Source organism: Rhinolophus hipposideros (assembly GCF_964194185.1).
Source record: "Rhinolophus hipposideros genome assembly, chromosome: 1".
NCBI lineage: Eukaryota > Metazoa > Chordata > Mammalia > Chiroptera > Rhinolophidae > Rhinolophus > Rhinolophus hipposideros.
In genome coordinates this window covers 14514591-14527189 of record NC_138047.1, presented here as the reverse complement: position 1 = coordinate 14527189, position 12599 = coordinate 14514591, and the positions used below count along the sequence as shown (strand labels likewise).

At 42.0% G+C, this 12599-nt stretch overlaps 1 protein-coding gene across 1 annotated transcript in view; it reads right to left on the bottom strand.

Annotated features, from left to right (window-relative positions):
* Window positions 1-3296: 3296 nt before the first annotated feature.
* Window positions 3297-12599, bottom strand: part of PIP4K2A (phosphatidylinositol-5-phosphate 4-kinase type 2 alpha) — a 151090-nt gene continuing 141787 nt past the window's right edge. Inside the window, exons 8-10 of the mRNA XM_081055452.1 lie at window positions 10203-10446; window positions 8675-8778; window positions 3297-5551 (exon numbers count right to left, since the gene is read on the bottom strand). Of these exons, the coding sequence (XP_080911578.1) occupies window positions 5471-5551; window positions 8675-8778; window positions 10203-10446 (429 nt within the window). The 3' untranslated portion in view covers window positions 3297-5470. The remainder of the gene's footprint in view (window positions 5552-8674; window positions 8779-10202; window positions 10447-12599) is intronic.

Sequence of the window (12599 nt, the reverse complement as noted above, 5' to 3'; positions counted from 1 at the left end):
AATGATAAAAAGAGTGCACATGCGTTGGCCAGTCATGTCAAGGGTCAGCCAGGCAAGATGGTAGCTGTGACCTTCTATTAGCTTCTGGGCTAGAGCTGTATGGTGGCACTGAGCCTGCCTCAGAGTACCATGTAGACTTGCCAGCTGGAGAGGAAGATCACACACACTGGCCAGTTTCCTGTGATGTTAATGACACAAGAAAATTCAAATTGTAGGTCATCAGAAGGAGGTGAGTGAAAACTGCCTTTGATCTGACAAGAGCAACCTGTGAGTTGAGTGACAGCATGTAATGGTGGTGGGGGTCTCTGGCCATGCGGAAGTGTATATAAACTTGAACAAAGAAACAAAAACTGGGATGTGCAGTTACTGTGGACTCCAGTTCAGTAAACAGGATCACGGGAGTGAATCGTGCACCTTGGGTCTTAGGGTCCTTTGGGTATATATATCAAACACTACTCCCTGGTAATAGAGAATATACCTTCTTTTTAAGTACATGTGAACATTCCTGAAAAGTGATCATATATGAGGGCACAAAGAAGACATTGATAGCTTTCATCAAAGTAAAATATTACTGACAGTTTCGGCATACAATACAATGAAAGTAGAAATTAAAAACAAAACTAAAAACAAAAAAGCCACTTCTATCTGGAAATTAAAAAAAATTTCTACTAACCTCTTGGGTTAAAAGGGAAATATAAACAGATTACAGAATTTCTAAAAAATGATAGTGCAAAGACTGTAATTCAAGAGTGTATTACTTCTCTACATAAGAAGCAATGATCAGAAAATATTCATAGCATGGATAAAGAAGTTGTGGTACATATACACAATGGAATACTATTCGGCGTTAAGGAAAGATGATATAGGAGCATTTGTGACAACATGGATGGATCTCGAGAGAATAATGCTAAGTGAAATAAGTCAGACAGAAAAAGCAGAGAACCCTATGATTTCACTGATATGTGGTATATAAACCAAAAAGAACAAGAGAAACAAATGAGAAACAAAAACTCATAGACACAGACAATAATTTAGTGGTTACCAGAGGGTAAGGGGGTGGGGGGAGGGTGATGAGGGTAAGGGGGATCAAATATATGGTGATGGAAGGAGAACTGACTCTGGGTGGTGAACACACAATGGGATTTATAGACGATGTAATACAGAATTGTACACCTGAAATCTATGTAAATTTACTAACAATTGTCACCCCAATAAAATTAATTAATTAAAAAAAAAAAAAAAAAAAAAAGAAAATATTCATAGCTCTAACACCTATAGCAAGTAAAATTAAAAATGAAAATAGATTCCCAATTCAAAAATCTAGGGAAAAAATACACTAAAAGGAAGCACAAAAATATAATAAAGATAAATGCAGAGATTAATGAGATTGAAAACAAAAAAATGGTAGATCAAATCCATTAATCAACATTCTTGTTCTTTGGGAAAAAATGTACAAAATAGAGCAGTAACTAATTTAATCAAGGAACTGTGATGACAGAAGCAGAGTCAGAGGGAAGAGAAGGGTAGGGAGAGAAAGAGGGAGGAGAGGGGAGGGGAGGGGTGTTTGAAAGTGCTATCCCCCTGGCCTTGAAGATTAAAGGAAGACCAAAAAGTCCACAACACAGGCAGCCTCTAGATAGTGGAAAAAGCAGGAAATGGATTCTCCTTCGACTTCAGAAGGAATGCAGCCCTTTTCTTGGGTATATGCCTAGAAGTGGAATTCCTGAGTCTTGGTAACCTATGCGTAACCTTGAGAAACTGCCAAACTGTTTTCCAAAGTGGCTGCCCCATTTTACATTTCCACCAACAAACAGTGTTTGAGGGTTCTAATTTCTCCACATCTTCACCAACACTTGGTATTGTCTATTTTTTAAATTATTTTTCTATTATATCCATCCGAGTGAGTGTGCTAATTTAAAATTTCTAGAAAGGTCACTTGCAGTGGTGCTGGGGACCTTTAGAGTGCACTGATGTTTAAGAACTCCAGAGTTTTAAGTCCATATTCAACCTCTTGGCCTTGCCTTCTCTTCATAACCCCACTTCATTACATACATTATATACACGTACATTTCTACTTCATCATATGCAGTTCCTAATCTCTTGCATTTAACTCTTAACCACTATTTCCAAAAGTGAGGCATTAAGGATTTATGCTTCATATCAACTTCTATCCTTCTATAAATTAGCAATATCCAATTTTATGGGACTAATGTGAATTCAATTCAGGAAATTAAATAACCAAAATGAAAATGAATGTCTGCATTCCAACTGCCCACAAAGAAAACCGAATTAAAGCCCCTGCTGACCAGTCAGTTCTGCTGTAATGCAGCATCTATGTTCCTAAAAATCACTGCTCTGTGCAAAATGGCATAATAAAAACCACAGAGCTTATGGAATAATAGAACTAGGGGTACAACATCCAAATACTTTATCAATGAGAGATTAAAAAAGAAGGAACCTAATAAAAACAGCACAGTTTTAAACATGCTAAATAGTCGGGAAATACATAAATACCATAATAAATGTGATAGGTTATTTTGTAAAAGACCTGGAGGGCGCCTGTGGTAGTGGGCGTCGTAAGGGCTGCAGCTTTTGGGTTATTGTCAAGTGGAGGCAGGAAAGGGATTTGAAATCCGATGGAAAGTTGTAACTCCAGACGTAGGCCAGTGTGCCTCCTAACACGTGTTGACCTGAGGTAGCTGGTAGATGTTTGAGGGGTGTGTGTCTTGTGTATTATGTGGCAGGCACCCTGTTGCTGGGTGCAGCTTCCTGTGTTCACCTAATGTGCCTTGCAGATCAAAGTACACACAAGTAAACGGGAAATGGACATGTGCTCACACCATCCCCCTCACGTATCAATTGCACTGGGACAAATACTCATTTTCGAAACAAGTGCTACAGCTGAACTGTTTGCTACTCTGGCACCAGTGACAGTGGGATGCTGTAAAAAAGTCTTTTACTTCAATGGTATCCCAATAAAGTTTCAAGAAATGCTGACACAGAACTATGGTTGGTCAAAATTCAAAAAAAAAACACAAAAAAACGATTATACTTTAGGGTATTCATTGAAGAGATTTCTTTTCTCTGCCTGTCCATCTTGTAGTAAGGCAATTTTGTCCTGGGAGTTTCTATGATCTGCTAATGAAATAGTTGACAGGTGGAAGGCAAAACTAGTTAGTGAAAAGTTTCAATTTCACTTTTACTTCTCCTCGGACTAGCAAAAGGTCCTCTTAGTCCCAAGTATTTAAAATTAGGTTGCAACAGAGAGAAACACAATGAGAGAGGAACAAAGGATCCACCCTGTAAGTCATCAAAGTGCTTTATTTTGTAAAGCCAGGCTCATGACTGGGGTGTACTGTTAGCACTAAGAGATACAAGGCAAACTTCCTCACTCTGTCCAAATAGTTCAACAGAAATGAATGACAGAGACCGTTACAGACAAAAATAAAGCATTTTGTAAACTTCTAAAAGCATACACAGATTGGCCACAAAGGAAATAGTTACTCAAATAATGTATGTGTACCTTTTCTTTACTTCAGGGTCTCACTGGTAGTCTTGGGTCAAAAAAACTGTAGTATAACTTCAGAACACTGAAAGTGGCTTGATGCCAGAAGGAAAGGGGAGGGTGGGACCAAATCAGTCTCAATTAATTCAAATGCATGAAATACAGATTTGGACAACCATGTCACAGGGGTGTGAACATCCTCTGCTGAGAATAGCAAATCTATGTGGCTTCAGTAGATAATAGTAGGATGGTGTTGCTACTGGTTTCCAAAGCAACAGATTTGCTATCACCTTTTGTTTTCTGAAGTAAACCCACATATATTGGGCACCATTACAGTCTAGATAAGTCCTGAAGCAAAGTTACTGGAAGAGGAAGTGTGGCAGGGGTATTTGTTGAGTTACAAGTAATTATTGAAGGGTGAATTTCTTTTTCCTTTTCCGAAACTGCCTACAAAAATCGTCTGTTTCAAACAAAGAATTTCAAAGGCACAGCTTTAGCACAGTGTATAAGTTGATAACCTATTCTAAGCAGTCTAATATTTCAGCTTGACGCCTTTCAGAAAATGCCAGAAAATTGGTAAATATACGATTGATGTTGGAAATTTACAACTTGATTAAACACAATCAGCACAGTTTAGGGCAATGAACTTACATGACCAGATTTGGGATAAGCATTTAAAAAAATCATTATGTTCATAAATGTACATCTGGAGGAAACAAAACAACCCTTTTCCTCTAATTGTAGAAGACTGCTTATATTCACCCCAGAACATGACTGCAGGATACATTTCAAAATATGACAAACATTATTTCACCTACACTGTGAAATGACTTTACATGTAAACTTCAAAAATCACATGCTGTACATTAAATTCTTAGATTCAAAAATATCCCTGTTTTCCTAATAATGTAAACAGTAATATTGAGGGTTTCAGTGAAAGGGATAATTCATAACAAAATACCATTGTTTAAACAACGGTCAAACATAAACATTTTGTAATTCAGATTTACAATTGGTAACAGGAGAATTGAGAGTTCTAATACTTTGCTCACCTTCCCACCATGGGAGATGAAGATACCATTGCCCCAAACTATGCATTTTCAGGTAAGCTTTATTTTTATTTTTATTTTTTTAGCATTAATTCCTATGTTGCAACATAAGAGTGTAACAGTGAAGAAACTCCAGGCAAGAAAAGAGAAGTAAGCAGTTTTCCTGGATGTACTTACTGAGGTGAAAATGTACAGATAGAATGACTAGAGGGGCACCAGCCTCTTGCTGGAGAAAGGGCCCTTGTCCCCGGATATTGGAAGTCCCAACACCATTTGGAGGCAGAACCCTGAACCAGGACACTCAGGAGATGCCAGCACTCCTCCATCCAGTGCCAGGGGCTGGGGGTACACTGTTAAGAAGTGTCAGTGTGTGTGGTAGGAGTGTAACATTCGTGGTTAAGTTTTTTCTTTTAATTACCATCATTATTATCATCATTATTATCTTCATTATTATTATGAATACTGTCTCACATCTTTCAACTGCAAAAAATAAACTGATCCACAGTTTATTGTGTGATGCCAACATCGTTGGTCAGACATGCATTTCCCTCTCCCCCTCCCCCCTGCAGGTGCTCATTCATTCATTCATTCATTCGTCCACAGCTGGAACCAGAGTCGTTGCCCAAACACACAGAAGCAAATCAGTTTTCATTAATCAATTAATTTATTTTGAAGATTCGCGCGCGTGCACACATACGCACACACACACTCACACACACACACACACCAGAAATAGCTAGAACGATGCTGGGAAATATCAGGTAGCTGTTAAAGCGAGTAGCCCCCAAATCAGTCATCTTGGCCTGAAGATGTAAACAAGGAGGTGTACTTCACTGAGTTTGGTTTTCATATTTCCTACACGGAAGCCACCCCTGTCCTTCCCATGCTCATGGTCTGTCCAAGGCTGTGCAGGAGGTTACGTCAAGATGTGGCCAATAAAGTCCAAAAAGCGCTTTGAATACTGTTCTGGGTTCACGGTCGAGATCTCCGCACCAGCCTGGGCAGTTTTAAAGGAGAGGAATATTGATACAATTACTAGTCAGTATCTAGCTGAACATAAAACTAATCATTCTCAAATCTGTGCAGTTTCTGTTTTTAAAACATAACTCAGAACCTTGATTTTGGACACTGTGTCTGAATAATCAGGGTTCTTAGGAATCTGTGTGTGAAAATGAGGCAAAGAGCGGCGGAAACAACACATGATATTATCACATACGTACACTGTGACTGATGCGACTTAAAAAAAAAAAAATCAAACTAGCCACATTTGGGATGTTCCTATCCAACAGTGGAGTGGGTGTGGCCTACATTCAGAAGCCATGGGGACAATGCTTTTGTTTTTCAAGGGAGCAGATTGGGGATACCCTGAGAATGACAGACCCTCCACATTTGGCTAAAGGGAAACTCCGATGCCAATGATGTAAGGATTGCGTTCATTTTTCTGGACCAATATAAGCAGTCCAGTGCTCTAAGATAAGCCCAGCAGCAGCAACAGTAGGTTCCACATTAGCTGTCTTGGCTCTTTCCGACACCCGAACCAGATGCTGACTGCATCTCCCCAAGAGGGCAGGGGCTGGCTTCTATCAAGCACAGGGCCTGGGGATGCCATTGTTCCCCCTCACAAAGACCTGCTTGGAAAAAGGATGCTGGGCCCCACACAGTGGTTCAGGAGGAGCTTTCCTATTGTGAGAGGGGAGCGGTCCCAAGATATTTACTAGCCAGGGGCCTGAGCTGCAAAGGGGAACACCAGAGTTTTACTAAGTCACCATGTGCTTGTTTTAGACACCCATGTTCACTGGGGAGCATGTCATTTTCATGCCTGGCCTGGGCCACTGGGATCTCCATGGAGGAGCCCAGGCCTTGGGAATGGTTCCCAGCAGTAGCTCAACACAACATTCCTTTGCAAAGAGCGATATTTTGTTCTTGCAAACTGCGTACGATTATACGCCAAGTGGTATATTCCTAGGCTGGTGACTTACTGGGGAGATGAAAATGGAGCCATGTTTGCTGTGGTACATTTCCAATTCCATATGGAATAGAATAGTACAGCAGGTTTAAGGAGGTACGGGAACAACACAGAGCATCTCCCAGTGTTCAGCCTGTTCCTCTCATGTTTCCCCCAACAATTGTAGGGAGGGAAACAGCAAGGCATCAGGACCCCTTTATTAGTTGGGGGAAACTAAAGCTCCAAAGTGTTTCCTCAGGCTCACACAACCAGGAAAGGTGTTCCTGGTTCCAACCCAGGTCTGTCTTTATAATACAGGTACCCCCTACTCTTCCAAGTTTCTGGTTATGCCACTTCATTTTTACAAAAGACCCATCTTAGTAGCTGTTTTGGCTAACCAAAAGAAATCCAAAAACAATTTCTGCTTTTACAAAAAAGGTGAAAAGTGAAAATAGGTTCAGCGTTTTTTCTGCAGCTAGCCCTTAGAGAGGCAACACGGACCCCGAGCAGCGACAATGGCCCCGCCAGGCTCCTTTCCCGGGAACCACACTCAGCATCTCGGCACCAAGCGCCAGAGCTTTGCACTGTGTCAGAGCACCTGTGTTTTATCTCGATTTGCTTTGTGCACCTGTTAGCAAAAGGGACCTATGGTATCAGAAAAGCCTAAGAGCTCATAAGGGTGTTACACTTTGTGTAAAACTGAGTATAATTAAATGTATTTGGCAGGTAATTTTGTGAGGTCTGGGAATGCTCAAAAAGTTTTCCATACAAATTAGTGGCAATTGCTTCTTCGCTTTACATCTTGGTTTATGAAACGTTTCATAGGAAGGCTCTGCTTTCGGATAGCGGAGGAACCTGTATACCCATGGTTTTCATCCAGACGTGAGCATCAGAATAACCATGGAGCCTTTTGGAGACCTGTCGCTCAAGCTCCTGAACTGGACTCAGAACCAGGGAAAGGGGATAGTGCATCTGGCTTGCACATCGTTACAAATGGTACTCAGAAGATTGACGCCAACCGCTAGGTGAGAGCTACTGTGTACCCGCCTCTCTTACTCAGGCAGGGTTGCTAATGTGGTCAGGGGGCCGGATGAGGTCTTGGTCCATGCTATCCACACAGCAGGAACACAATAATTAGTTGGTGATGAAGTGACCGATATTTCTGTGGCAAATGGAACATCATTTTAGGCTGATTCCACTACTGGGAACACAGCCTGTTTGGTTGTAAAATAGAGAAAAAGCGTCTTTAACAGAAGTTGATGTTCTGCTGTATCTGGGTTGCTCTACACAGTTTGCTGGGGTGGCCCCTCTCCTTCCAGTGTGAACCAGCCAGGGCAGGAGTTCATCTGTGTGGGATGGGCTCTAAGGCTTGTTTAGTGCACCTGGAAAGCCAAAATCGATCCCTACAATACAGCATAATGGATACCCACGACTTGAGAACTTCAGCCAGTCAGGTGGGGTTCGCTGGTGGGGCAGAGGGTACGACTAGCACAGAGCTGGGGCCGGGCTAGGACCTGGGGGGCAATCCCATCTCTGCCACTTCCTGGTGATGTGATCCTGACACGTTACCACTTAAGCGCTCTTCCTCCATGTCTTCAACTGATAAACAGGGACACCCTAGTACCCCTCCCAGGCTTGCCATGGGATTCAACAAGTTAACATATGCCAGGAATAGCGATAATTCTGAGCAAGCACAACAAAGGGAAGGAATTCAGATGGCTAAAGTAATAGAAAAAACACAGTCACTGTGAGAAAAGAAATATAAAACTGCATATTTTGGAAGTGTCTGAAGCAGGTAATAGTAGTTCAGTTCTGAACATTTCATATTAAAACACTTAAATATCTTTAGCACTTTTATCTTTGAAACATTTTTCAAATGAAAAAGTATTTGTATATCATTCTAATGATGCCCGTGTGGGTGGATATCCCTGGTGTGTAAAAAGAAGAGACACTGCTGAGTTTAAGTGACTTGCCCAAAGCCTAGGCAGTCCTGGGAGCAGCGTGGGCAGAGCCATTTTCTGAGTCTGAGTCTGCACTCAGCCCTCTGCAGGGAATGAGACCCACTGAAGGACTTGGAGCAGCACAGTGGGAACGAGCAGCCTGGAGCTGGTCCCTGCACTACAGACAATGTCAAGGGCCCAGGAACAGAGAAGGAAGCAAAACGGAGATACTTACGCCATGTTTAACGGTTTTTGCAGCGTGGGCAGCTTTCTTTTTTGCATCGTAATGAGTCAGAATGTCAATAATTGCCATAAAGTACACCTCTTTTCTTGGTGAGTCTGTAAACGGATAACAGCAAAGTTGGGGCATAAATGACAACACTGGAAAAGGCATCAGCTGCCTGCTGAGAGAAGAAGGATCATGAGAGGGTGAGGGACTCAGGAATAGGAGATTGGAGGAGTCCAAACACAAAGGCAACAGAAGCTTTTGAAGATTCCATGTAACTCCTGCATGTCCCTATTAAGTCTCTGTACCCAACTCCCTCTCAATTTAAAAAGTGAAAAAAGAATATAACCCCAGGATATTAACAGTGGAGGTCCAAGGGTTGGATGGAGTGTTTTTATTTTTTGTTAATCTGCATTTTTTAAATAACTGTGAATTGCTTTGGTGTAAAGACAAAGTCTATTTTTAAAACATTCTATAAAACAAGTAGAAGCAGTATGTTACTTAATCCCTTTTCCATCATTAGATGCTAATTCCTAATTAGATGTTAGGTCCTCATTCTCATTGGATCTAGTATCAGAGCTGGGTAAAGGCATATGTTATGTACAATATCTATCTTCTGTACATTTCCACAAATATGCTCTTTCAATTATAAAGAACGAGAAAAGTACATTTGACTATATCTGATTTTCCTGTGTTGAAAAAAACAATTTGGTGAGCAAAATAAAAACACAACTCAAATTCACTCAGCTGATGTGCCATATGAGATTTTTTTAAAAAACAACTATGAATCATACTTTGCATTACTCAAAAAAACACACGCCTGCTTTTACCTTATCGCTAGCATATATATATATATATATATATATATATATATATATATATATATATATATTTCGGGATTTTATGTATAACTAGGTATGATAAAATGTAATATTCTTTCAGATATCTAACTGCCCAGATGTTTAGGATTAAAATAGATCCCACTCTGGACAAGAGGGCCACCGACCCCTTAACGGGAGGAAAAGCAGAGGACACAGCAGCAAATCAGAGATTCTCGCCCCACATCCAGGGCTGGCTTCAGCTCTCTGAGAAGGACGGGCTCGCTGAGATGAGATGACTGTCCTACAGGAGGTCCACATGAGATTCAGAGGGGACCAGGGCTCAGGATAGATTCGTGACACTTTAGATTCACATAAAAAAGAGACAGCTCAGAGAAAAATTGAAAAATATTTCTTATATACGTTATCCATATATAAGTACGTGTAAGTACGTGTATATGTATGTTGTATATGTAACATTGTGTTACATCACTCTATTCCCTCAACATCACAAGATTGAAGGACCTCATCACATTATACTTCAAAACCAGGGATTACGTTACCTTTAATATACCCTTGTCCCCAAATCAATTACTTGGGACTCTGGAGAATGAGGCTTGCAAGGCAGTATACTTTAAACTGGGGTTGTGATTATTGGTAGATACGGCACACACCAAACTGCTTCATAGGTAAAAAGAGTTGGTAGTAACTCAGCTTACTTTCATGGCATTTAATTCCATAAACATCAATGTTTGGATCGAACTCCCCTGGAGCCAAGGGTGGGGAGCTGTTGAGCGTATTTCCAGGACTGTCTGGAGGGGTTCCGACAGGGTGGGTGCCATCGCTTTCTCCCTCCTCTTCCCCATCATTCTCTTCACACTCCACCTCTTCCTGTTCGGCTCTCTCCACATCGTGGATTCCCACCAGCAGGCTGTAGTCCATGAGCTTCAACTGGGCAAGAAACTGGAGAGCGGGAGGCGACAGGGTCAGGTATGTTCAAACAGAACCCAGATTTAAAGAAAACAAGCTCAAAGAAATGCACATGGGGGAAGCTGTGAGTGAAGGAGCGGCAGAAGCAAGAAGAGGGTCTCTCTGAGGCGGCCGGGAGCCTAAAATGATGCCTGGCACTTTGGGCTGGTTCAGAGCTAGTATTATTTTCCCTGAAATGCAAAGCTGGATGCTGCGAGGAATGCATTCATCACATGTCAGTTGGATTATGCCAAAGAGCAGAGAGCAAGACTGGCAGAAAAAGACCCCGAGGGAGGGAAGAGAACGTTTCTCCCAACAATTAACACTGGCTAATGGGAAAAACCAGGGCCCTCCCAAGTAGCTGCCAGCAGAGTCTCAGAATGGTTTGTGAAAGCACTTTGAAAGTCAGTACACGCCGCTGAGATTACTATGCTGTTCATCACCAATAAGTAAAAGCCCAAATGTTCCAATCAACCAGCAAATGCCTGTGTCAGTGCTCTGGCGAATAACGCAGTCCTTCCGTCCTGCTCGCGTTTCCTTCTGATGGAAGCAAGGAGACCAAGATGCAGAAGGTGGTTCGCTCTCCATGAGGCTGCACCAGCCCAGGTTCCCGTTCTCCTTGCCTGTCCTGTTCCAGCCATGGCGAGAACGTAATGTGGGGCAAGGCCCAGCTCTGGGGTTTGGCCACTCCTCCGGCCAAGTTCTTTTTGGACTTTCCGTGTCATATTTTTCTTTTCTTCTTTTTTAGTAGATGCACCCAGGCACGTGATCTTAAGCACACCATACTAACCAACCGATTCCAATGTGGATAGTATCATTGAGGGCAAAATGTGGCGGCCTATCTGTTGGCTGGAACTAAAGGGCTCCCTAATCTCCAGCTGGCTGGCTCTGCACAGGGACCAATTCTGCTCAGACCCTGGGCTCATGGTCCAAAAAGGCATGTCACCCTGACCCTTGAAGGATTTGGGGACAGCCTCGCTCAGTGATGCAGAGTAGCTGATGGGCCTCAGGATACTCTGATAGAATTTAAGAAATGAACTTCCTTACACAAGGTCTTGAAATTATAGGTCTTGAAGATCTGGCTGAAATGAAATGAAATCAGTTTTCAGAGACCTGCAGAGCCGTTACTTTCTCCCAAGCCAGTCGGGAAGCAGCTCTGTCTCCTAGCTGAGAGAGAAGGCCTGCCCCCTTAGAGACGAGGCAAGGCCCGCGCACTGCAGCTGTTTCCTAATGCCTTTGGTTGTCGCCAGCCCAGGCTCGCTCCTGCCTGCTCACCCCTCCCTCAGCTCCCATTTCGCTCTCATTTTCCCCATGTGTTTTGAGCTCAGAAAAAAAAGAAATCACACAAATCTTTAAGCAAGGTAAGGGAAACCTAATATTTGAAAATAGATAAAAGCAAATCCTTTATCAAAAAATAGTGCTGAAGTGCCAACAGGTACATGAAAAGGGGTTCAACCTCACTAATCATTAGGGAACTAAAAATAAAACCACAAGGAGATATCACCTCACACTTGTTAGAATGGTTATTATCAAAAAGGCAAGAAATAACAAGTGTTGGAGAAAACGGAACCGTTGTGCACAGTTGGTAGGGTTGTAAATTGGTACAGCCACTATGGAAAACAATAAGGAGGGGCCTCAAAAAATTAAAACTAGAGCTACCACATGATCAAGCAATCCCACTTCAGGGTATATAACCAAAGAAAGTGAAACCATTATCTTGAAGCTATATCTGCACCCTCATGTTCACTGCAACATTATTCACAAGACCCAAGACATGGAAACGACCTAAATGTCCATCAGTGATGAATGGATAAAAAAGTTGTGTGTACACACACACACACACACACACACACACACACTGAAATATTATTCAGCCTTAAAAAGAAGGAAAGCCTGTCATTTGCGACAACATGGATGGACCTTGAGGGCATTACACTGTGAAACGAGCCAGCCAGTCACAGAACGACATACACTGCATGGTAGAACATGTGGCATGTAAGAAAAAAAGGTCAAACTCATAGAAACAGAGTGGAACAGTGGTTGCCAGGAGCTGGGGAGGTGTGGGAAATAGCAGAGGTTGGTAAAAGGATATAAACTTTCAGTTATAAGACGAATAAGGTCTGAGGGTCTAATGTAAATCATGGTGA